Source organism: Geotrypetes seraphini, chromosome 16 (assembly GCF_902459505.1).
Source record: "Geotrypetes seraphini chromosome 16, aGeoSer1.1, whole genome shotgun sequence".
In the NCBI taxonomy this organism is placed as follows: domain Eukaryota; kingdom Metazoa; phylum Chordata; class Amphibia; order Gymnophiona; family Dermophiidae; genus Geotrypetes; species Geotrypetes seraphini.
The window spans coordinates 45321986-45347446 of NC_047099.1; the positions used below are offsets into that span (position 1 = coordinate 45321986).

General features: G+C 46.5%; 1 protein-coding gene across 2 annotated transcripts in view; it reads right to left on the reverse strand.

Moving 5' to 3' along the window:
• The window catches only part of TRIP10 (thyroid hormone receptor interactor 10), a 43671-nt gene that overhangs the window by 10672 nt on the left and 7538 nt on the right, over window positions 1-25461 (reverse strand). For both annotated transcript variants that reach the window (XM_033924704.1, XM_033924705.1), the window contains exons 2-9: window positions 25100-25215; window positions 23055-23111; window positions 22680-22827; window positions 22023-22085; window positions 21237-21341; window positions 11026-11154; window positions 7098-7244; window positions 6065-6268 (exon numbers count right to left, since the gene is read on the reverse strand). In XM_033924704.1, coding sequence (XP_033780595.1) covers window positions 6065-6268; window positions 7098-7244; window positions 11026-11154; window positions 21237-21341; window positions 22023-22085; window positions 22680-22827; window positions 23055-23111; window positions 25100-25215 — 969 coding nt within the window. The remainder of the gene's footprint in view (window positions 1-6064; window positions 6269-7097; window positions 7245-11025; window positions 11155-21236; window positions 21342-22022; window positions 22086-22679; window positions 22828-23054; window positions 23112-25099; window positions 25216-25461) is intronic.

Consider the following 25461-nt stretch of genomic DNA (forward strand, 5'->3'; position numbering starts at 1 on the left):
AAAAGCATCAGCAGAGGAGCTGGAGAAGAGCCTTGAAGCATTAGCAGTTAAAGGGGGGGGTGAGGAGCAGGGTCTAGAGCACTCCCTTGCCAATGAATATGCATAAATGATTTGCATACACTGCCCCCATTATATGCAACTTTCTTTCATTGTGGATATCCTGACTGGCAAGGGGGTACTCCAGGACCGAGTTGAGAAACGCTGGTCCTCAGGATCCCATGGAGGAGGCATCAGCAGGGCAGATGGTGGTGGAGGAACTGGAGAAGAGGGGGGAGGGAGTGAGGAGCAGAGCCTAGAGCAAAGTGTGAAGGAGATGGGAAAAACAGGATCATAATTTCACAGGGCACATGGACGGATAGCGCATGGGTATGAGATTCCAAAACGTACTATTCCTGCCTCAAATGGAAGTGTGTGAAAATGGACACCCAGAACCAGCCTCAACAGTTCCCAAAGATTAAGACAAACTCACACCTTATCTGAGAAATGTGAACTCATTTTATATTGGACTCTGCACATGCATATCAGAATGAGGGGGAGCCACAAAGATTTTCCCGCAGCTCGTCTTCCTGCTGTCACTGCTCTACCTGTCCTTGGACCTCTCTGGCCACCATCTTCCTGTCCCTTGCAAGAAAACCCCAGCAAGTAACTGATCTCCGATTTTAACAGCTCCATGCTAGTGGTCAGAAAAAGGACAATACCCCTTCTTCCCAATTTGTCTGTCTGACCTATTTTATGTATAACCACGCTTAGAAATTTGATAAGCGGATTAACAAACTTTAAATAAACTTTGAACTCAGCGGGTGATTTAAAGCCGCTGGGCAGGTAGGAGAAAGCAGTTGGGGCCAAGTTTAAAGCTGGGGCCGATGAGGAAATGAGCCCAATATGGAGACTGAGGCTGGGGAAGGCAAAAGGGGGCTTACGCTGGCAGATGGTAGTCCAAAACTAGGATAAAAAGAAGGGGGCTAGGGAAAAAACACAAGAACTGGAGGAGAAAAGGACAGAGGAGCTGAGAATGGAGCTTCCTCCCCACCTCAACAAAAAAATGTAACACTGGTGCTGACTCTGCCCAATTTCTAGCTAGCTGTGCATCTATAAGTACCAGGCATCTTATCACCTAAGACCCATGTGTGAAAGGGCCAATTATGTTATTGAGAAAGACATGAGGAAGCCACTGCTTGCCTTGGATTGGGAGCATGGAATGTTGCTACACCTTGGGTTTTAGCCAGGTACTAGTGACCTGGATTGGCTACCGTGAGAACGGGCTACTGGGCTTGATGGACCATTGGTCTGACCCAGTAAGGCTATTCTTATGTTCTTAATTCCACATGTGAAGCTAACTACAATAGAGAATGACACAGTGGTTGTTACCCGTGGGGTAAACCAACGAAATGGTGAACAAAAAAAAAAAAAAAGGTCACCGCGAGATCGGGGTCAAGGCTATTCACCGCCCTGTAGAGCGGTGAATGGTGAGCACACGTAGTGAACGAGCATGCGGTCCGGCAGCCCCCTCTCTCCCTGCCGGCCGTGCATCTCCCTCCCTCCCTTACCTTCTCTTGTGGTGAAACTAGCGATTTCTATAAGGCTAAACGCTGTATTACAGCCGGAGCCTTGCAGTCACGTCGTGTTGCCTGCTGGAAAAGTCTCCTCTGACGCAACTTCCTGTTTCAGTGGCATCGGAGGACTTTTCCAGCAGGCAACACGATGCGACTTCAAGGCTCCCGCTGTAATACAGCGCATAGCCTTATAGAAATTGCCAATTTCACCACAAGAAAAGGTAAGGGAAAGGGAGGGAGGGAGGGAGATGCACGGCTGGCCGGTGGGAGGGAGCTGCTGGACCATGCAAAGGGTGCTGGGGTGGGGGGATGGAGAGGAGAAGACACTGGGGAAGAGAGAGTGGGGAGGAGATGCTGGGAAATGGGGAACAGAGAGTGGGGAGAAGACGCTGGGAAATGGGGAACAGAGAGTGGGGAGAAGACGCTGGGAAATGGGGAACAGGGAAGACAGAGAAGCCAGACTATGGGGGAGCGGAGGGAAGAAGATGGGTGCCAGACCAATTGGGGAGGGGGTGAAGGGAGAGGCACAGTAACAGAGCAAATTGAAGATGCAGAGAGACGGCAGACAGTGGATGGAAGGAATTGAATAAGAAGATGAGGAAAGCAGAAACCAGACAACAAAGGTAGAAAAAAAATTTCTATATAGTTATTATTATTTTTTTTTTTTGCTTTAGGATAAAGTAGTATATTAATTGTGTTTATAAAAATTTACAAACAAAGCCCTGCCAGCTGAACATCTCTTTCTCTAGTTCAGCAGACAGTACTTTGATTATAAGGAAGGAATAAGCTAAATATTGCAGTACTGAGGCTTGTATGGATGCTGTGGGGGCAGGGACGCGGCGGTGAAAGGGCAAGGCGAAGACGGGGCGGTGAAGGGGAGGTCAGGGAAGGGGCGGTGAAGGGGACTGTAGGGACGGGGCGGTGAAGAGGATGGTGGGACAGGGATGGGACAGAATTTTTCCCCGTGTCATTCTCTACTGTACAATTGGGTTTGTCCAGTCACTAACAAGTGTCTGTCAGGTTCAGAAGACCCATGGAGCGATTTAAAGCAGTCAGACATCTGTAAAGCACAGTTACTTACTGTAACAGGTGTTATCCAGGGACAGCAGGCAGCTATTCTCACATATGGGTGATGTCATCGACGGAGCCCCGATGCAGAAGCCTCGCAAGCAGACTTGCTTGTAGAAACTAGAAGTTTCGAGTCAGCTGCTTCGCGCATGCGCGAGTGCCTTCCCGCCCAGCACAGGGCGCGTCTCCTCAGTTCAGATAGCTAGCAGATAAGCCAACCAGGGGAGGTGGGTGGGTTGTGAGAATAGGTGCCTGCTGTCCCTGGATAACACCTATTACGGTAAGTAACTGTGCTTTATCCCAGGACAAGCAGGCAGCCTATTCTCACATATGGGTGACCTCCAAGCTAACAAGAATGGTATGGTAGGAGTGTTGGCAATTTAGGAGAACAAATTTTGTAATACTGTCAGCCAAAAATGGCCATCCCGTCTGGAGAAAACATGCAGGAAATAGTGAGAAGTGAAGGTATGAACCGAGGACCAAGTAGCAGCCTTGCAAATTTCCTCAATAGGTGTAGATCTGAGGAAAGCTACCGAAGCTGCCATTGCTCTGACCTTACGGGCTGTGACTCTACTCTTTAGGGGTAATCCAGCCTGGGCATAGCAGAAAGAGATACAAGCAGCCTTCCAGTTGGAGGTGGTACGCTTAGAGATAGGATGTCCCAACTTATTTGGATTGAAAGAGACAAAAAGTTGAGGAGCAGTTCCAAATAGAAGGCCAAAGCACGTTTACAGTCCAGAGTATGAAGAGCTGATTCTCCAGGATGAGAATGAGGCTTTGGAATAAACACCGGAGACAGAACGGTGGAGATTATGCTCTGTTTTAAACAGTCAAAAAGGCTGCATAGTGCGTAGCCTTAGGTGCAGCAGACGGTTAAGATTTCTGTTGCTTCTGATTCTGCTGTTTCTTGGGAGGAGGGCGAGTATAAGGAGCCGCTCTCGGAACAAAATGCCTCTGGTAAATAGGAGGAGGGCGTGCAGGCTTGGCAGGAGCTGGCTTTGGCTTAGGTCTGACAATAGAAGCAAAGGATTTTTCATGCTCAGACAATTTCTTGGTGGCTGCCTCAATAGATTCATCGAAGAGGTCATTGCCTGCACAAAGAATATTAGCAAAGCGGTCTTGAAGATTAGGATCCATGTCAATAGTACGAAGCCAGGCAAGGCGGCGCATTGCTATAGAACAAGCAGCTGCCCTGGCACACAACTCAAAGGCATCGTAAGAAGGCTTAAGTAGATGTAATCTGAGTTGTGATAGAGAAGCTATGATTTCTTGAAATTCAAAGTGCTTTTGAGTATCTAAATAACTGAGAAATTTAGGCAAAAGCGCAATGAGGAACTCAAAATAAGTGATAAAATGGAAATTGTAATTAAGGACTTTAGAGGACATCATGGCATTTTGATAGATGCGACGTCCGAACTTGTCCATTCCCTTCCAGGAAGAATGGTAGCATAAACCTTGGAAGGATGGGACCTTTTCAAGGAGGACTCCACAAGTAGGGATTGATGGGATAACTGAATTCTCAAATCCTTTGCAATGGAGAGTTTTATATCTGGAGTCTAATTTGCCTGGAACAGCTGGAATTGCATAAGGAGTCTCCAGGCATCTGGTAAAAGTCTGAGACAAAAGTTTGTGAAGAGGAAGCTTAAGTGACTCTGCTGGAGGTTGAGAAAGATGCATAACTTCGAGATACTCCTTAGAGTATTTGGAACAAGCATCCAATTGAAGGTCTAAGTCAATAGCCATCTGACGAAGAAAAGAGAAAGATAGCTGATCAGCCAATGCCTTGCCTCAAGAAGGACTCGAGGTTGTCAAGGCAGGAAAAAAGGCATCAAAAGAATAGGGAGACTTGGATGAAGCAATCAAAACCGCCGAGACCTCGAGGTGTGGAAGTGGGGATCTCTATCGAGGAGTCGGTGGTCTAGTAGAACTGGAAGGTATAGATCAAGGCTTAGTTGAAGAAGGACGCTCTTTGGAAGAAGAGCTATGCCTGGAAGTATGCCTCGAGGAAGGCCTCGATCATCGGTGAGAATGGTGCTTGGAAGCAGATCTCGAAGATCGAGGAGACTTCGCCCCGGAGATGGAAGCAGTCGATGCCACCAAGGAATGGATAGGGCTGGAAGCTGTGGATCGAAGCTCCAGAGGCTTGATGGAGGAACCTCGATGCACTCCCAAAGACTGCTCCTTGTATGGAGTGTGAGGATTCCTGTCGAAGCACTTGCAAAGAATCTGCTCCTTGCTTTATGTGCATAGATGCCAGACCAGACACTCGCAGAGACTCTGCTTCCTGCATAAAGTGTGTAGGCTCAGACTGAGGCATAGGAAGAGGCTCGACTTAGCGGGAGTCTTCAGAATGCCTAGGCTGGATTAGAGTAACAAGCTTCGATCCCATATTAGTGAGGAACTGAATGAATTGCTTCTCTAATATGGTCTAGAAAGAAGCCGGCAAGGATGGATCCGCATCTGAAACCGGACCACCTACTTTGGCTGGAGGTTCCACAGAGGCAGTGGAAATGTGCTTCGACTTGGAAGTCTTAGGCACCTTAAGCACCACCACTGAAACTTTCTGCTAATCTGACCTGAGGATACAGGGGAAGATACAGCAGACTTCGTTGAGGAAAGAGCCGCTGCAAACAAAGAAGGTCTGATGAGGCTCGAGGTCGAAGCAGTGGAGACAGGAGGACCCTCGGTCGAAGGTGAGACCGAGGTCGGCTTCGGAGTCGAGGAAGTGGTCGAATCCATCCTGAAGAGCTTCTCCACTGAAAGTAGACGACGTTTAAGGGCTTGAGGTTGAAGAATAGCACAGCGCTCGCACGACTTCGGGTGATGGTCTGGCCCAAGGCACTTGAGGCACCAACTGTGTGGGTTCATGAGAGAAATCGCACGCTGACACTGGCTACACTTCTTGAAGCCTGTTGCTGGCTGGGACATAGGAGGAAAAACAGCCTCCGCAAAGTGGCGGAAGGCACTCGTGCATGCGCGGTGCAGCTGACTTGAAACTTCTAGTTTCTACAAGCAAGTCTGCTAGCGAGGCTTCCACATCGAGGCTCCTGCTTGTCCTGGGATAACACACGGTACCCCTCATCGCCTCACTTTTTAACAAAATAAAGGCAGCTCCCAGCTTTAATTATAATTCAAAAATTCATTTAGAGAGATCTAGAATCAACTCTACCATTGGCCTAAACCCCTCCTCTTAAAGACCTTGAAACAAATACCCCTCTCCCCCCACCTCCAAAGATTCCCTCAAAATCTCCTGCAACACCAGCAGGAAAGCTCTCGAAAGAACCAGTGCCAAGAACTTAGGGAGACCGGAGAGAGGAAAAGGATTCAGGGGCAGAGGAGCTAAAATAAGCCCGACAGCCAGGGCGAGATAGAAGCACTTAATATTCCCCTGTGAGAAAAATCACACACCCAGGGTGAGACGGAAGCAAGTGGTCCATACTCACTTTGGTTTTCTTCATAAAGGGCCAGCGCTTTGCTTTGCTCTTTCCCAGCAATCTGGAGTCTCCTCGAGGGTCCAGGGCCCCTTTAAGAGTTCCTAAGCTACTGTCCGATGAGGTGCGGTTCATGGGCTGACTGAAATCCTCAAATTCTACATCTCCAGGTCTCTCAAAGCCAGATTTATGCATCTCGATCAGCATCTGCGAGTCCTACCAACAATATTTTAAGAAAACACCAGATTTGCTGACTGCGCAGGGTGGGGGGTGAAGGGGGAGTCTCCGGTGACTACAGGCCAGGATACACCACCAAGGAAAAAAACAAAATATCACCCTCCCCCAGAAAAGACAACCAAAACATGACAATCCAGAATAATTCTCTTTTTATATACAATCTCCCCCCCTCACACACACACACACACACACACACAAGAGACAGCCACAACAAGGCCGTCCAGAATAATCTCTCAGTCAGAGCCATCAATTCATGATCAAAGTAAAATGAATGCGATAAAAAATACCCGATCAAAGCCTCTCTTTGCCATTTCTGGGACGTCCACCCAGCTGACCTTGAAGTCCACTGCAGCCTAGCTAAATTTGTGGAAGAAGGGCAGCTCCAGTAGTTGCAATGGAAGGACAGGACTGGGTGGACATCTGCGGTCTGTCCCAGAAATGGCAAAAAAAGAGGCTTTGATCAGGTGGGTTTTTTTCACCACATTCACTATTGGTTAATGATGAATTAATAATGAGTATGACTGCTAGGCAGGTCATTTATTATGCTACAGAGACACAAACCCTCCCACCCTCAGGGATTCAAGACAAAGTTAGACATACGCAGGTAAGGCTAGTCTCAGTTAGGGTGCTGGTTTTTGACCTAAGGGCCGCAGCGGGAGTGGACCACTGGTCTGACCCAGCAGCGGCAATTCTTATGTTGCTCTTCCCCACAAGGACATCCCCCTTAAGAGATACTGCAGAATAATGCATCTCACACACAGAGGCAACAACCCCAATAAGAAACTCCACACACACAACCTTGACCTACATGTTTCTCATTCACAGAATCCGCTGCCACCTTCATACCCTCCAGACACTTCCTGACTATAGGCACAACTTGCTGCTCTGCACTGGAAAAGAGGCTGAAGCCCTCCTTCAGTTTCACCGTTCTTCTCTCATCCATTTCCTGCAGATTCTGTCAGAGTAAAAGAGTGAGAGAGAGTAAAAGAGTGAGAGAGAGCAAAAGAGCGAAAGTAAAACAGCGAGAGAGAGCAAAAGAGCGAGAGTAAAAGAGCGAGAGAGAGCAAAAGAGTGAGAGAGAGCAAAAGAGCGAGAGAGAGCAAAAGAGCGAGAGTAAAAGAGTGAGAGAGAGCAAAAGAGCGAAAGTAAAAGAGCGAGAGAGAGCAAAAGAGTGAGAGTAAAAGAGCGAGAGAGTAAAAGAGCAAGAGAGTAAAAGAGTAAAAGAGCGAGAGAGAGCAAAAGAGTGAGAGTAAAAGAGCAAGAGAGTAAAAGAGTAAAAGAGCGAGAGAGAGCAAAAGAGCGCAAGAGATCAAAAGAGCTGAGCGAGTAAAAGAGCGAGAGAGTAGAGCAAGTAAAAGAGCAAGAGAGTAAGAGCAAGAGTGAGAAAGAGAGAGTAAGAGCGAGAAAGAGTGCAAGAATAAGAGTGAAAGCGAGTAAAAGAGCGAGAGAGAAAGAGCGAGAAAGATAGAGAAAGCACAGTTACTTACCGTAACAGGTGTTATCCAGGGACAGCAGGCGGATATTCTCTATATGTGGGGTGATGTCACCGACGGAGCTCCCTAGTGGATGTTTTCGCAGGCAGACTTGCTCGAAGACCTTCAGGCTTGCGATTGGCCCGCGCATGGGTGCGTGCCCCTCCCGCCCTGCCTAGGGCATGCGTCTACTCAGCGTGTCCTCAGTTCAGATAGCAAGCAAAGAAGCCAACCACGGGGAGGTGGGTGGGTTGCGAGAATATCTGCCTGCTGTCCCTGGATAACACCTGTTACGGTAAGTAACTGTGCTTTATCCCAGGACAAGCAGGCAGCATATTCTCTACATGTGGGTGACGTCCAAGCTAATTAGAATGGGATGGAGGGAAAGTTGGCAATTTAGGAGAACAGATGCTGCAAAACAGACTGGCCAAAGCGGCCATCACGCCTGGAGAAAGCATCCAGACATTAATGCGAGGTAAACGTATGAACCGAGGACCAAGTGGCAGCTTTACAGATTTCCTCGATGGGAGTCGAGCGGAGGAAAGCAAGACGCCACCATCGCTCTGACCTTGTGGCCCGTGACTCGACCCGGTAGGGAGAGACCAGCCTGAGCGTAACAGAAAGAGATACAAGCGGCCAACCAGTAAGAAATAGTCCGCTTAGAAACAGAGCAACCCAAACGATTAGGATCGAAAGATATGAACAGCTGGGGAGCAGTACGATGAGGAGCGGTGCGCTTCAAGTAGAAGGCCAGCGCACGCTTACAATCAAGAGAATGCAGAGCCACCTCACCAGGGTGAGAATGGGGCTTCGGAAAAAACACAGGAAGAACAATGGATTGGTTGATGTGAAAATCAGAAACAATCTTGGGCAAGAACTTAGGATGGGTACGGAGGACCACCTTATCATGATGGAAGACAGTGAAAGGTGGGTCCGCAACCAAGGCTTGAAGCTCACAGACCTGGCGGGCAGAAGTGAGAGCAATAAGGAACACAACCTTCCAAGTAAGATATTTCAAGTGAGCCCGCATCAGCGGCTCGAACGGGGGTTTCATCATTTGTGCAAGAACCACGTTTAGATCCCAAACCACCAGAGGAGGTTGAAGGGGCGGCTGAACATGGATAAGTCCTTTCATGAAGCGGGAAACCACAGGATGAACAGAGATAGGCTTCCCGTCAATCGGCTGATGAAAAGCAGCAATAGCACTAAGATGGACTCAAACCGGCTTTAGCAACTGCAGCAGGGTGGTAAGAGCAAGGGAAAGGAAGGAGGGAGGCTTTTTTTTTTTTTTGCGCCTGTCCCTTAATCTTGCCGGCCCTGTGCGGACCGGCAGAAATTTCCTGCGGACCAGCGGTTGAAGAACAGTGCTCTACATCTAAGGTGATGTGGAGGGAGGGAGATGGTGGAACGCTGCAATTGGGTGGGTGGGGACCGTGCGATCTTTGATTGCCTCACTGCGGAAACAAGTCCATTCACCGCTCCACGGGGCGGTGAATGGCCTTGTCCCCGTTACCACAGAGGCCACTATTTTTTCTTCCCCGTTTCGGCGGGTTACCCGCGGCTACCTTGTCATTCTCTATTGTCAACTCCCAATTCCGCCAGGTATTCCTGGGTAAAGCAGGAGTCAGACTGAAGATCCAAGTTCAGAGCTCTGCCCATGTCAGAGATGAAACGAGAAAAGAAGGAAGTCCGAGAAGAAGAGTCATCCTCCGGGGGGAGGGGGGGGGTGGACTCCGACCGAGATCGGGGTGCAGCCGAGAAAGAGGGAGAAACTTCCCTGGAATAGTAAGCCAGAGTCTCAAAGTCCCGTGAACAGGAGACCGAAGAGGTTCGACTAAGGCATGTAGGGGGCGTCGAAGAACGGCCCCGCGCCAGATGGACCGGGGAAGACCCCTGGGTCCTAGGAAAGCGCTGAGAAAGCCTCGGAGAAGACGGGGTATAGGAAAAATCCCCAACTGGCTTCGAAGCAGTCCCTTTAGAAGCTGGCAAGCGCCTCGATGGGGAACAAACACTAGAGTCCAATTCAAGGACAAGTGTGTGTCTAGACGGTTTCGAGGTCAGAGACCTGCCCCTATGGGGCGGGGAAGACCGGGGCCATTTGGAAGAGGCGAGCCTCACCACAGAAGCGGCGGAACAAGCAGCCCCCAGCTTGGACCCTCGAAAAGTCACCGGTGACTCTGGAGAGGAAGACCTGCTCGAGGGAATCCGACGAGTCTTACGGTTGAGGCCTCAAGAGACGAGGGGACGCTCAGGCTGGTCAGACCACGACTGGGTCGAGACCGAGGTCAAGGGCGTCAAAGTCGGGACTAGTTGGTTTACCACCGAGGAAAACTGCGTGGTAATAATAGCCTTAAGCATGTCCTCAAACATAAGCACCGAGACCAAAGATAGGTGGGTCGGAGGTGCAGCAGTGCGCTCCTTCGGGGGCGACCTCGAGGAAGAGTATTCCCTACATGAGGAGGCAAGCTTAGATTGACGCCAACGAGGCGGCGCTAACATGAGACTCCGAGGTAGGCTTCTTCGCTGGCATACTTGAGGAGGAAAGAGGAGACTTACCCGAAGCTGGAGTAGCAGGAGGGGCCGAGGCCGGATCCTTCGAGGCTGACGGGGACTTCTAGGCCGAGGCGCCCAACGAAGAGCCCGCGGTTATAAAGTCGCACAACGGGGACACGACTCAGCACGGTGCTCTGCACCCAGGCACTCCACACACCAACGATGAGGATCGGTGATGGAGATAACCCGGTTGCACTTAGTGCAGTGTTTAAATCCGGGACAAAGAGAGCCGCGGCCCCAAGAGGCCAGGCGGCCAGAGGAAGACTGGGAACCCGGTCAAAAATATATGAACTGAAAAAATGAAAAGAAAGAAAATGAAAGACGCGATCACAGCGACTCAAAAAAAACTAACAAAATAAGCTGCGGTGCAAGAGGGACAATGAGATCGCGCAAAGCAAGGGAGCAGTGCTTCTTGCTCCGCGGAAAACAGAGAACTGAGGACACGCTGAGGAGATGCATGCCCTAGGCTGGGCGGGAAGGGCACGCACGCATGCGCGGGCCAATCGCAAGCCTGAAGGTCTTCGAGCAAGTCTGCTTGCGAAAACGTCCGCTACGGGGCTCCGTTGGCGACGTCACCCCACATGTAGAGAATATGCTGCCTGCTTGTCCTGAGATAAATAGTGCAAGAGTAAAAGAGCGAGAGAGAGCTTGATTACATAGCAAGGTCTGAGGGCACTAAGGAGAGGCTGCAACAGAGACCTTCTTCCTTACCCTGAAGGTCTCGGGCATCTGGCTGTAATAGAACTGATTCTGATCCTGGTTGAACTTCTGCAAACAGGAGGCGTAATCATTCTTGCTCTCCTCAGCCATGTCGCTGCGCAGCTGTGACTGTTGTTTCGCCTGCAAGGATGAGATAAAGTTGTTCACAGTAAGGGTTGCAGCCAAGATCTTGAGGGTGAAGGCGAAAGACTAAATGGGACAGCACTCTGAAAGAACACGAGAGGTATCATGTGAACCAGACCAAAGGTCCACTGTGCCTAGCATCATGTCTCAGTCACTGGGAGTAACTGGTAGATATCTATCTGCGAATAATATTCCTAGAGCAACTCACAAAAATACACACACAATATTACCACATGTGAAAAAATTAGGACACCCCATGAACTATTCAGTTCTTTCTTAAGAAATGTACACATATCCTCCCACTTAAAGTGGCTCAAATCACATACAGGTGTACAAGGTTTGCTCTACTTAAACCTCAGACATTTAGTTTGGTGTGCTCATGACTGCTGTGGTGAGAGTGAACACCATGGTGAGATCAAAAGAGCTGTCTCAAAAGAATATGACATTAGTCATTCCACGAGCAAGAAAATAGTGTACAAGTGGAGGACTTTCCAAACAATTGCCAACATGCCCAAGTCAGGCAGTCCAAGCAAGTTGACCCCCAGAGCATACTACAAGATACTAAAAGAAGCCTCCAAAAACCCTAAAATGCCATCATGGAACCTACAGCAGGCTCTTGCTACTGTTGATGTGAAAGTGCATGCCTCTACAATTAGAAAGAGACTGCACAAATTTAACTTGCATGGGAGGACTTTTGCTCTCTAAGAGAAACATCAAGGCCAGACTGAAGTTTGCCAGAGAGAACGTAGGCAAAGACCAGGCCTTCTGTAATAATGTTCTATGGACAGAGGAGTCTAAAATTGAATTATTTGGACACCAGAAAGAAGACATGTTTGGCGTACACCAAATACAGCATTCTAGGAAAAGAACCTCATACTAACTGTGAAGCATGGAGGTGGAAGTGCCATGGTTTGGGATGCTTTGATGCATTGAGGAGTGGGCCAAACTTTCCTCAGACCGATGTCAGAGACTGGTAGACGGCTACAAGAAGTGTCTCATAGCAGTTATTTCAGTTAAAAAGGGGGTAACACTATCTATTAGGGTATATAGAGAGTCCTAATTTATTTCTCAGTTAGATACACATTTTTGTGGTTATCTTTTGTTTCATGAGTAAATCAAGGAATTTTTTATTTTCTTGCAATTATATCACTTTCTTTCCCAGAGATAAATTTAAAAAAATTTGACATCGATATGTGAACATTTCTTAAGAAAAAATGGAATATTTTATGGGGTGTCCTAATTTTTTCACATGACTTTATATATCACAATAGAAGATCCAGAAAACACAAAGTATGACAAAATATGCAAATAAATCAAGTGGAGTAAGTATCGAAAACCAAAAAGTAGAAACCATATGATAAACTAGAGAAGGTGAAATGTGATGTGGCTATATAGTGAGTGCAAGTCAAGACAGAAAACACCCACATATGCATAGCAAAATAAAATAAAAATCAACTTGTAGATAAATGGTGGGCAAGAAAGTAAACATACAATTAAAATAATAAAATAAGCTGAAACTTATATAAATATAAATGAAGGAATTGCGCCATCTAGTGGAAATAGTTAAAAAAAAATTAAAAATGAATTGACTCAAAGTAAAAGATATTTCAAACATACAGTACTATGGTTATGGCGCCATCTAGTGGAAACTATAAAAACAGAATGGATAAGTGAAAACATGTAATAAATAGAATGTTACAGTTGTAATATTTAAAAAAGAGGGATCGTCAGGTGAGAAGATGTCCAAGGCTCCTGCAAACATTTTGGGGAGGGAGAGACTGTCCCTGGATGGAGGGGGGGATAGGAAGGAAAGGAGAGCAACCAAAGAATGCACTTTTAATCTGAAATAGAAAATATGAGTTTAGGGCTCTACAGCTTGGAAAAGAGACAGCTGAGGGGAGATATGAATGAAGTCTACAAAATCCTGTGTCGAACGGGTGCAAGTGGATCAATTTTTTACTCCAATAATTGAGCCCTGGAACGCATTGCCAGAGGATGTGATAAGAGTGGTTAAAGTACATGGGTTTAAAAAAATGTTTGGATAAGTTCCTGGAAGAAAAGTCCATAGTCTGCTATTGAGATAGACATGAGGGAAGCCACTGTTTGCCCTGGATCGGCAGCATCACATGGTGCTACTTTTTTGGGTTTTTGACAGGATTTGCCACCATGAAGACGGGATGCAGGGCTAGTTGGACCACTGGTCTGATCCAGTAAGGCTATTCTTATGCTCTTAAAGAAGATTTGGGCAGGCAATAGAAAAAGTGAGGCAGAAACAGACAGGGGGAAAGAACATGTTTCAAAAGGTCTTCTTGTCTTTTCTCAGCTCTAGGAGAGCTAATTCTGTCCATGAGGTCACCAGAGGACGTCAACTTTGTGTGACAGAGTTATCCTACCATCCACGGAAAATGCTGAGTTAACGGAGACTCAGCAAACATAAAGTATGGAGGACTATGTACGTCAATGCCCACAGTTTAGGCAATAAAATTCTGGAATTAGAGACGGAAATGAGGAACGCCAACCTAGACGTGATAGCAATATCCGAGACCTGGTTCACGGATTCCCATGGGTAGGATATGGCTATACCGGGATACAACTTACTTCGTCGAGACAGAGAGGGCAAAACAGGAGGAGGGGTAGCACTATACACTAAAGAGGACATCAAAGTTATCAGAATCGCAGAAGTCAAATACACCGGGGAATCCCTATGGGTAAACCTTGCCAGGGGGAATGACAAATGCCTGTATCTTGGTGTAGTATACAGACCTCCAAGACAACAGAAAGACATAGAGACCATCACTCTGCGTGGAGACACGGTGTTGTTAGGGGACTTCAATATGCCTGATGCAGATTGGAACAAACTTTCTGCTACGACCAGCGGCAGCAGAAGGCTACTTACCTCCATAGAGGGAGCACGACTCAGACAGATGGTATTGGAGCCCACTAGGGATCAGGCGATACTGGACCTGGTACTCACCAACGGAGAAAGTGTCAGAGGTTTCGGTAGGCGATACATTGGCCTCCAGTGACCACAACATGGTATGGTTTCACCTCAGGAAAGGTTTCACTAGATCCAACACATCCACAAAGGTCCTCAACTTTAAGGGCACTAACTTCAAAAGCATGGGAGATTTTGTCCATCGTCGCTGCAAAATCAAGCCGAAACAGATAATGTAGAGGTAATGTAGTCAACTCTGAAATCTACCCTACACGAAGCAACCAACCGCTATATAAAAACAGTAAGTAAACGGCAGAGAAACAATAAACCTCAGTGGTTCTCTGCGGAGATTTCGGACCTCGTAAAAAAGAAGAAAAGAGCATTTTCTCCTGCAAACAATCAGGAAAACAAGAAACTAAAGACTATCAGGCCAAGTCTAGAGCTGTCAAAACAGCAGTCAGAGAGGCCAAACTCCGGATGGAAGAGAATCTAGCAAAGAACATTAAAAAGGGGGATAAATCCGTCTTCAGGTATATTAGTGACAGAAAAAGAAACACAGATGGGGTAGTGTGCCTTGGGAAACCAGACAGGAATTATGTAGAATCGGATTCCGATAAAGCCGAATTACTAAATGAATACTTCTGCTCAGTGTGTACCTGTGAGGCGCCGGGATCCGGTCCACAGCTGCTGACAAGGGAAAGCTCGGAAGACCCGTTTCGAAATTTTGAGATTACGTCCGGCAGCGTCTACTATGAACTATCCAGGCTCAAAGTGAACAAAGCCATGGGACCAGACAAACTACATCCTAAGGTGCTTAGGGAGTTGAGAGATGTCCTGGCGGAACCGTTATCTACGCTCTTCAATCTTTTCCTAAGTACAGGAAGAGTCCCATTGGACTGGAAAACAGCTAACGTTGTTCCACTCCACAAAAAGGGATGCAGGATGGAGGCCGCGAATTACAGACCGGTGAGTCTCACATCGATAGTGAGTAAACTTATGGAAACATTAATCAAACACAAATTAGACATGATCCTGGACGATGAGAATCTACGAGATCCCCATCAACACGGATTTACAAAGGGAAGGTCCTGCCAATCCAATGTAATCAGCTTCTTTGACTGGGTAATGAAAAAGCTGGATATGTGGGAGTCCCTGGACGTCATGTACTTGGACTTCAGTAAGGCTTTTGATAGTGTCCCACACCGCAGGTTATTAAGCAAGATGAGTTTGATGGGATTAGGAGAAACATTAACTGCATGGGTTAAAGACTGGCTCAGAGGTAGACTTCAGAGGGTGGTGGTGAACAGTACTCTCTCCAAAACGTCAGAAGTGATCAGTGGAGTGCCGCAGGGCTCGGTCTTGGGTCCGATCCTATTTAATATCTTCGTAAGGGACCTGGCTCAGGGGCTTCGAGGTAAAATTACATTATTTGCCGATGACGCCAAACTATGCAACATAGTAGGCAAAAGCACAGTGCCCGACTGTATGACGCAAGACCTACTCTTACTGGAACAATGGTCCATAACTTGGCAATTAAGTTTTAATGCCAAAAAGTGTAAGGTCATGCACCTTGGCAGCAGAAATCCTTGCAGACTTACACCCTAAATGGGGAGACCTTAGCAAGACCTGCAGCAGAACGAGACTTGGGAGTGATATTAGTGAAGACATGAAGACTGCCAATCAAGTGGAGAAAGCTTCATCCAAGGCTAGACAAATGATGGGTTGTATCCGAAGAAGTTTCGTCAGCTGGAAGCCCGAAGTTATAATGCCGTTGTACAGATCCATGGTGAGACCTCATCTGGAATATTGTGTACAATTTTGGAGGCCACATTATCAAAAAGATGTACTGAGAGTTGAGTCGGTTCAGCAAATGGCCACTAGGATGGTCTCAGGACTCAAGGATCTCCTGTATGAGGAACGGTTGGGTAAATTGCAGCTATACTCACTCAAGGAATGCAGAGAGATGGGAGACATGATTGAGACGTTCAAATATGTCACGGGCCGTATTGAGGTAGAAGAAAATATCTTTTTTTCTTAAAGGACCCAGGGCAACAAGAGGGCATCCGTTGAAAATCAGGGGTGGGAGATTTCATAGCGACACCAGGAAGTATTTCTTCACCGAAAGAGTCGTTGATCGTTGGAATGATCTTCCACTGCAGGTAGTTGAGGCCAGCAGCGTGCTAGATTTTAAGAAAACATGGGATCACTTCAAGGAAGAAATTAGGGGGTTGGGTCATTCGAGTGGGCAGACTTGTTGGGCCGTGGCCCTTTTCTGCCGTCATTTTCTATGTTTCTAAATCACTAAACCTGCTAATTCACTCTAAATGCAGAAAACTACCATCTTTGCTGGAATTCAAATTCAGGTGCAGTTTTTGATGGGGCACTAAGCCAAAATCCATTGTCATGTGGTCCAAGTGGGTAAACAGCCCTATAATTTCAGGAGAATCATTTCAGTGGCAAGAGTTAACCAGATACCTTTGGTCAGCTGAAAGTTAAACCACACCCTAGGAATAACCCCAGGACAGCTGAATTTTAACCAGATTAAACTTGTACAGGCAGCACTTTGCCCACATGAAAAGTGTAACCAATAAGTGGGCTAGGGAGACAATGAGGTTAAAAACCAGTTTCTTCAAATACCTCTCAAATTTAGCTGGACAAACCTGGATATTAACTTCTTTGCTGCACCTTTTGTAAAAATTTCAGATCAACATATGAAATCAGAGACCAGCATATTTGCCTCTTTACTCGCTCACTGTTTTGGAGGTAATTTCAAACAGTTCACCTCAAGTAAATGCAAAGCCTTCAATGAAAACATATGGCTAGGGCCAATGAGTACAAGGGACCTGCAGACTTATTGAAAATAAATCCCACCAACGTATGCAACTGGCCTCCAGGCAGGGCAACCTCTCAGCACGAAGTCCAGGGGCACCATAATGCCCTTCTGAGCCAGACAATGTGTCAGACACAACTATTATCTGTAGAACAATGGCAGAGGTGCACGTCCCTGCACTAAAGAGCTGGCAACCTAGTCCAAACATACTCGAGAGTCCCTGCAGTGAAGAGCTTACCAATATTAAAGAGAACATTAACATCACAGAATAAGATACAGGCTATTAATCAGATGGCACTTCCTGCACTCTCATATTGCTTTGGAATTGTAGACTGGCCTTTTCTAGTTTTTCAAGGTCTTGATGTGCGAATGAGAAAACTCCTCCATCCCCATGAGGTCATCTATAAGACTCAGCTGTACATTCCTAGATCTGAAAGAGGAATGTATCTCATAGAAATAGATGAGCTGCTATCATAGGCCTTCAGGCTTATCTAATGGCATCAGATCCCAGTGCACGGAAGATATTAAAATGTGCAATAAAATTTCTCAAAGCTACTTCATCATTAAATTCAGGCACACATTTTGACAAGTAGAAGGAGTGGTTGAGAGTCCATCCGTATCAAAAGATAAGGAAGCAACAGAATTTGCAAAGGAAGAGAAAATACTCTTCAAGGCATTAGATCAGCAGGGGAGAAATAAGTGGTATTTATTTAGCATTCATTCCCGATGCTTGATACTAGAGAATGACATGGTGACAAAATTCATCACCGTTCCCGTCCCCGCGGATAACCGCGGGAAAACATCTTCATGTCATTCTTTAAGGAGAGAGGGAAGAATCAGAGTATGAATGGCCACAACCACTGACCCGCAAGCTTTGCTTTGAAGAATGCTGGTGTAGAAGGACCGAGGTTGAAACAGACACTACAGAATGACAGTCTCTGGTATCCAGAGCAGATATTGTGATGTCATAATGCCTCATTCCACCAGTGCCTAAGAGCCAATCACATCAGTGATGTCACAATGGCTTCATTATCCTTGGCTCACATAAGAATCAGAGTATGAATGGCCACAACCACTGACCCACAAGCTTTGCTTTGAAGAATGCGGGTGTAGAAGGACCGAGGTTGAAACAGACAGTTGAAAATGACAGTCTCTGGTATCCAGAGCAGATATTGTGATGTCATAATGCCTCATTCCACCAGTGCCTAAGAGCCAATCACATCAGTGATGTCACAATGGCTTCATTATCCTTGGCTCCCATAAGAATCAGAGTATGAAAGGCCACAACCACTGACCCGCAAGCTTTGCTTTGAAGAATGCTGGTGTAGAAGGACCGAGGTTGAAACAGACACTACAGAATGACAGTCTCTGGTATCCAGAGCAGATATTGTGATGTCATAATGCCTCATTCCACCAGTGCCTAAGAGCCAGTCACATCAGTGATGTCACAATGGCTTCATTATCCTTGGCTCACATAAGAATCAGAGTATGAATGGCCACAACCACTGACCCACAAGCTTTGCTTTGAAGAATGCTGGTGTAGAAGGACCGAGGTTGAAACAGACACTTCAGAATGACAGTCTCTGGTATCCAGAGCAGATATTGTGATGTCATAATGCCTCATTCCACCAGTGCCTAAGAGCCAATCACATCAGTGATGTCACAATGGCTTCATTATCCTTGGCTCACATAAGACTCAGATTATGAATGGCCTCAACCACTGACCCGCAAGCTTTGCTTTGAAGAATGCTGGTGTAGAAGGACTGAGGTTAAGATAGACACTGAAGAATGACAGTCTCTGGTATCCAGAGCAGATATTGTGATGTCATAATGCCTCATTCCACCAGTGCCTAAGAGCCAATCACATCAGTGATGTCACAATGGCTTCATTATCCTTGGCTCACATAAGAATCAGAGTATGAATGGCCACAACCACTGACCCGCAAGCTTTGCTTTGAAGAATGCTGGTGTAGAAGGACTGAGGCTGAAACAGACACTACAGAATGACAGAGCAGAGCAGATATTGTGATGTCATAATGCCTCATTCCACCAGTGCCTAAGAGCCAATCCCATCAGTGATGTCACAATGGCTCACATAAGAATCAGAGTATGAATGGCCACAACCACTGACCCACAAGCTTTGCTTTGAAGAATGCTGGTGTAGAAGGACCGAGGTTGAAATAGACACTAGAAAATGACATGGGATTATTTCCTGCGGTTTTCCGCGGGGACGGGAACAGTAATTAATTTTGTCACCGTGTCATTCTCTACTTGATACCACAAGTGATTCAATGCGGCAACTATTCAGTTTTCAATAAAATCAGAGTGGGAAACAGTAGGGGAGAGGAGAATAAGAATCATGAGGGGGGGATGATCAAATACAAATTATTACTCCAGGAACCATTTGTGGATCAACAAAGGACAAACGAATGGTTAAGAAGAGGTGAATTGAAACCTAAGGAAAATGTCCAGTAAAATCCTCTGTAATGTGATCATCACTGGAAATGTCCAGTCAAATCTTTTGTAATCCGCCTTGAACTGCAAGGTATAGGCGGAATAGAAATCCGTAATGTAATGTAATGTAAGGATAAGCAGTCACAGCCCAAGTCAGCGGATTATGACTAGATGGTTCACAACAAGCACTGAACACACTGGTTTAACAGACATCTCTAGATTCTGAAGGAGAGAGCTAGAAACAATTACTCATCTCGTGGCTGGCTGCGAAATGCTGATGGCAGGAAAATTTTATACAGAAAGGCACAAGGTTTCACATCTCATTCACTGGAAACTAAGTATGACAACATCAGCGTACCAGACAAGCACTGGGATCATGACCCTAAGAGAAATGTGGAAAACAAAGGTGTTATGATCACCTGAGACATTCCCATCTCAAGTGAGAAAAAGCTGGATGTCAGAAAACTGGACATAAAAACCAACAGAACGGCAAGGATTATAGAGATGTCAGTTCTAATCGCATGGAGAGATGAAAGATTCTCAAGTACTAAAGATATAGAAATATTTCCCATCATTTTGGGTGCCACAGGTTTGATTAAAAAAAACTTCCGAGTGCACCTGGATAAGTGACCTATACATGTAACATGAACTGTATTTGGCACAATAGAAGAATTAGAACGAGGCTCCGATGCTCAAAAGGTTTCTGTGCTAGCAAGACTTGTTAAAGCAGCTTTACTGGCAAGGAAGCTTTCCCATGCCCTGGCTTAGGAGTGAAGTTCATTCCTGTCATGGTATGTGGAAAACTAACCCACTGTGGAGAAATTGCCTCAAGAACCTACAGCCTAGTCTGGACACAAATACACACAAGTCCCTTCCCTGAAGAGCTTACAACCCAGTCAAGTGACAAGCACGAGCATCCAGGAGGAGATGTTACAGAACTGCAGGAACCCTGCACCCCCAAAACGGAAAGGGGTGCCCAGAGCAGCCTTTGCCCTGGATGTCATTTGTCCTCAGGTACCTTTCTAGACCTCAGCCTGGAATACGCACACTACGGAAAGCTGTGCTTGGGTTAGAGAATGACACAGGGACAATTTTTCCCCCATCCACATGGGAATTCATTTTCCCATCCCCACAAGTTCTTTTCCTGTCTCTGCAAGCTCCGCAACTGCACAAGCCTCAAACACTTTAAAATCATAAGTGTCTGAGGCTTGTGTAGTTAAGGCAGAGCTTACAGGAATGGGGGGCAGGGACAGGGAAAGGGAAATTGAGTTCCTGTGGGGACAAATTTGTCCCCATGTCATTCTCTAGAAACTCCCCCTTCCCTAAAGTATTACTTTAGGCACCAAATGAACATGTCAAGACAGTTTCCTGAGGGGGGTGAGGTGGGGTGTATAGGACTCTCTGGGCCACCTTTGTTAAGGACGCCTTCATCTGTAGACACCCAGATGTATCAATTACGCATAGTACATTGTAGACATCTTTAATGTAGGCCAGGGTTTACCTGGTGCACAGGGACTCTCTGAGGCTGATATTCAATTCACAGGAGGTCGGCAATAAACCCAGATATCTGGCCTCAGGCACTGAATTTCTGGCTGCCTAATTAACAGCTAAGGTATAACTGTTTTTCAGGTGGGACTGTCTGGCCCCTAGTCTTAGCCGGCAACCCAATGAATGTTGATGGTGACTGGCTACATTGCTTGATATAGCCAATCCGCTGACAGAGATATTCAATGGGAGACAGCCAGCTATGCCCTGCCGAATATCGACAGTTAGGGGTATTTAGCCAGCCAGGAACTGTTCCCAGCTGCCTAAATACCTCTGAATATAGGACAGCCTGTGTCCATCCAAGAAGTCACTAACCTTTTCCACGTCTGCTTTCGTTGCATTGATGTCCTGATCCAGTCTCTCAGCCGTCAGGTGGGCTCTTTCCGCTTCCCTGCAATCCCGCTCAAACTTCCGTTTACTCTGTAAAAGATGATCTGGTATTAGTTGCAGCCCGATGTGGCACTGGGTGAGCACACGCCTTCACCCACACCTGTTTCTCCCTGTGAAATGCCACATGAATGTCTTGGGATGGGGAGAGTTAAAAGGTTTGCACCACATAACACACACTGGGGTCGATACATAACACAGTTTAAATGAGCAGGAAAGTTGGGGGGGGGGGGAACCTGGCCAGATATCCTTATGCAGAACCTGCATACAACCCAACAGCTACCACATCATGAATTAGCCCCAGATACTCATAGCAGTGGCCGGAAGTGCCCAGATATGCCTAATTCCGTCAACAGAAGTCAACCTTTAAAAAACTGCTGACCACTGCAGGCCGAATAATCTAACCTGGGATTTAAGGGTCAAGCTATGCCTACAAAGGTTCACGGCAACTTACAAAAAGAATATGGAGAAACTGATTAGCGTGGTAAAAGGATGCTTAGGTGTGCATTATAGCACAAGGACACTCTAGGGATGCATTTGGGAATGAGACAGAGGAAGATGTATTGTGCAATTAAGGGAGAGTTTGATACAACTCCAAGGTGTTGTGGAAAGTACATTAAGAGAACATGAAGAGCAAGAGAGCCAGTGTGGTTAGCAGAAGCAAGTCAAGAGGACCGAATGTTGTCATCACAGTCTGAACTGGAGCAGACTTACACTTTCCAGCTGTTTCAGACTGGTTTCCAGATGCTGTTGGGCCCTTCTGCCCTCCTGTAGATGCTGAAATATGAAAAAAAAACAAAAAAAACAAAACAGAGTAACCAGGAGGAAAAGTCTTTTGCAGAAATTAGTGACAGATGCTGAAGTCCAGCTAGCGATGGATCTCCCAGTACTATATCTACTAAACATCGATAGTTATTAGTACATATAAGAAAAATGATCCTGCTCGAAGAGCTTACAATCTAAGCAAAAACAGACAACAGGTTAAGCTATGGTGCATTTTAGGAGTTGAAGGAAGCATTGAAGAAGTGAGTTTGAAGCCTGGATTTGATGACAGCTAGAGATTTAGGTAACCTGTTCCAGGCATACGGTACAGGAAGATCGAAGGGATGCAGTCTGGAGTTGGCAATAGAGGAGAAGGGTACAGACTTACTCAATGAGTGGAGTTTGCAGGGAGGGGACTTAGGGGGAGACAAGTGAGGAAAGATATTGGGGGGGCTGTGAAGTGGATGCAGGTGTCAAATCCAGCAGGAAGAAGGATATGCTACCCACTAGGGGAGAGACCCTGGCGAGGAAGGGTTATACTCGGTACACAGGAGTGAAAAAAAGAGCCCAGGGCCCCAGAGAACAAGCTCAGAAGGAAAGCGTCGTTACCGTTTTCCTCTCTTGTTTAATATCTTGTGAGTATTTCACAAGCTCCATGCAGACTGTAAGCATTAGGGTTTCAGCAACAACCTCTCTCTGTCCAGCAAAATCACCCAACTCCTTAACCAGCTGCTGGAATGCCTGATACTGAGAATACCTAGGGGGGTGAGCAAAAGGTTAGAGACACCAGAAATTCACCAAATTGACAGACCGCTGATCCACCTTCCTACTCTCAAAATGTCCCATTAGGCTCCTCCACTAACCTCCCTTCCCCACCCCACCTTTCTCCTCCACCTCCCCATTACAACACTCCCTCTCCTCTCTCAAGAGTCCTCAGGTAGCTCAGTAACTTTTGGGGGGGATGAAATATCTCAGGTTTCTTACTTGAATTCTGGATCATCTCTTGTATTACGCTTTGGAAGATATTTCTTCACTAAATTCCTGTGAACAAAGGAGAGAAAAGGATATAACTGCAGAATATTCACCGCAAATGGATCTACCGCCCCGATACACAGAGTGCATGAACACAGCACAGACAGCTGAAGAACGGATCTCCACCATTGCCCCGGGCATCTACCATGCTGATATGCAGAAGTAGATCTTCACCAGAGCCCAGGCAAAAGAGCAGCTTTTGGGTGTAGGGAAGGGAAAGAGTCTAAGTTACTCCTGAAGCATGTAAGAACAAGAATGGCATCAAAATGGGAAAATCAAAAAGAAACCCCATTGCAAAAACAAAGAATCCCCCCCATTCCAACTAATGGTACACCAGCAGGATGGCCAATGCTCCCAGAGAAGAAAAATAAAAAGCAAAAGAGAGAACCAAAAAAAAAGAAAAGACCGGGGGAGGACCAGGTCCCTCGTTCAACACCCACGGCAACGAGTACGATCAGTAAAGCCAGGAAAACAATATCATCAGCCATCGCTGACCCTGAAAGATACACAGAGGAAGCTGGACATCAGAGGACTGACAGGTGAGACGGTTGTAGAAGCCCTGCTCGCCATGGCTGGGGAGTTGTGTCCGATCGGTCTTTATCCAAGGGAGCTTGTTCTCATGGTGGTTCATGAGGATATCGGCATTATTATATGTAGAGATGTTTTAAGAGAATGGATCTGTTTTATGGAAGACATCATTGCTTGTTACTTGTATCTTTGTCTTCATATTGTGATTGTACTTTGAAAGCTGCCTAGGTATAGGCGGGTAAGAAATTTTTAAAATAAATACTTCCAGAAACAGCTTGCTCGCCTCTGTCACCGAGCGCAGTCATTGAAGTTTGCCCTTCAAGTAGAAGGCAAGGGAAAACGGGTGTTACCGCTTAAATTTAATGCCCTTCTCAAAAAGGAAATGCGTATATGGTTTAAGTTCTCCCTTTCTGCGCAACGTGGTGGCGGCCAAGTCCTGATATCTCTCGATGGGAGAAGTATCCCAATCGAGCGGTGACCAATATGGCCTCTTTCAGTTTAAAGTCAAGGGTGATCGCACGGGAGCGGCCCAGTGCCCGATGGGCCTTTTCAAGCAGCAAATACTCAGGGGGTACCGAGTGGGTTGTGTTATGCAGCAAAGCACTCAACCATTTCTGTATCGTGTGCCCACAGTCCGGGATTCCCCAAAAGTGCAGGTTGCTCCTCCGTAAGTGATTTTCAGAATCTTCTATCTTGTCAAGGAGATAGGTATTGGTGGTTTTATAGTTCTGAAGTGAGATTTCCAATCTAGAAATTGCCTCGAGGCACGATTCAGAGTCCAGCAATTTATTACCCAGCTCGGTAATTTCCCCTCACAGGTCCATAGCAACAGCTTCGATATCACTCATTCTCTTCCAATATTAAGCAAAAATCCACCATAGGGTCAGCTACCGAAGGATGCTCCATGCTCGAGCACGAGTCCCTGGTTGTGCACTGCACAGAGGATGTTTGCTCTGCCACCATCTTGTCAGAGGCCGAGGCCTGCACCGGAGAGGGTTGGTAAGCAAAATTTGCTAATTCTGTGCAAATCACTGCTCCTTTCTTCATCACAGGACCAATAGAATCATATTTGCAGCTACAAAAATGCTTATGGAGGCTCGATGTCAGCAAAATAGCATGATTATCGGTGTCTTTCAAGCTGGGTTCCGGGGACCTTGCAGTCTAAGCAGCCATCAGGTCAGATGATGTTACTTCCCCCCCCCCCCCCCCACCCTCCGTTACTCCTGAAGTGTATGTGAAATTTGGGTACAAACAAGAGTGAGTGAATCCCAAAAGAAGATGTAAATTTAGGATGCCAAGGGGGGGGGGGCACTGTGAGCCTTATAAAAAAAATGGAGGGTCAGCTAAATAGGACAGTAAGCATGTCAAGGCTAGAAAACCCCCCCAAATTCTACACGCTCTGGAAATGCCAAAAGAAAAATAGAGAGAAGTCAAGCGTTTGCGATGGAGGCAGGTAGAGCAGGTCTTACCTCAGCTGCTTGGCGTAACACTGCTCAATCTCTGTCCGGTCCTTCACAAACTTCACGTACTTATCCACCAGCTCCAGCCCCCACTGGGTATGTCGCTCAATGGTTTCAAACTGATCCTGAGAAGAAATCAGAGGAAGGCATTGGAGCTCCCAAACTAAGCATTATCCATGTCGGAAATGTTCTCAATATTACAGAGTGTTCTGAAACCTCTCTCAGAAAGAGCTGTCTCTTACTACAGCTTATCGTTTCTATAGCACTCCTAGATGTACACAGCACTGTACATTAAAACATTCAAGAGACAGACCCTGCTCAGTAGAGCTTACAAACAGGACAAGTAGGGGGTCAGGGAGTTTCTCAGGCAG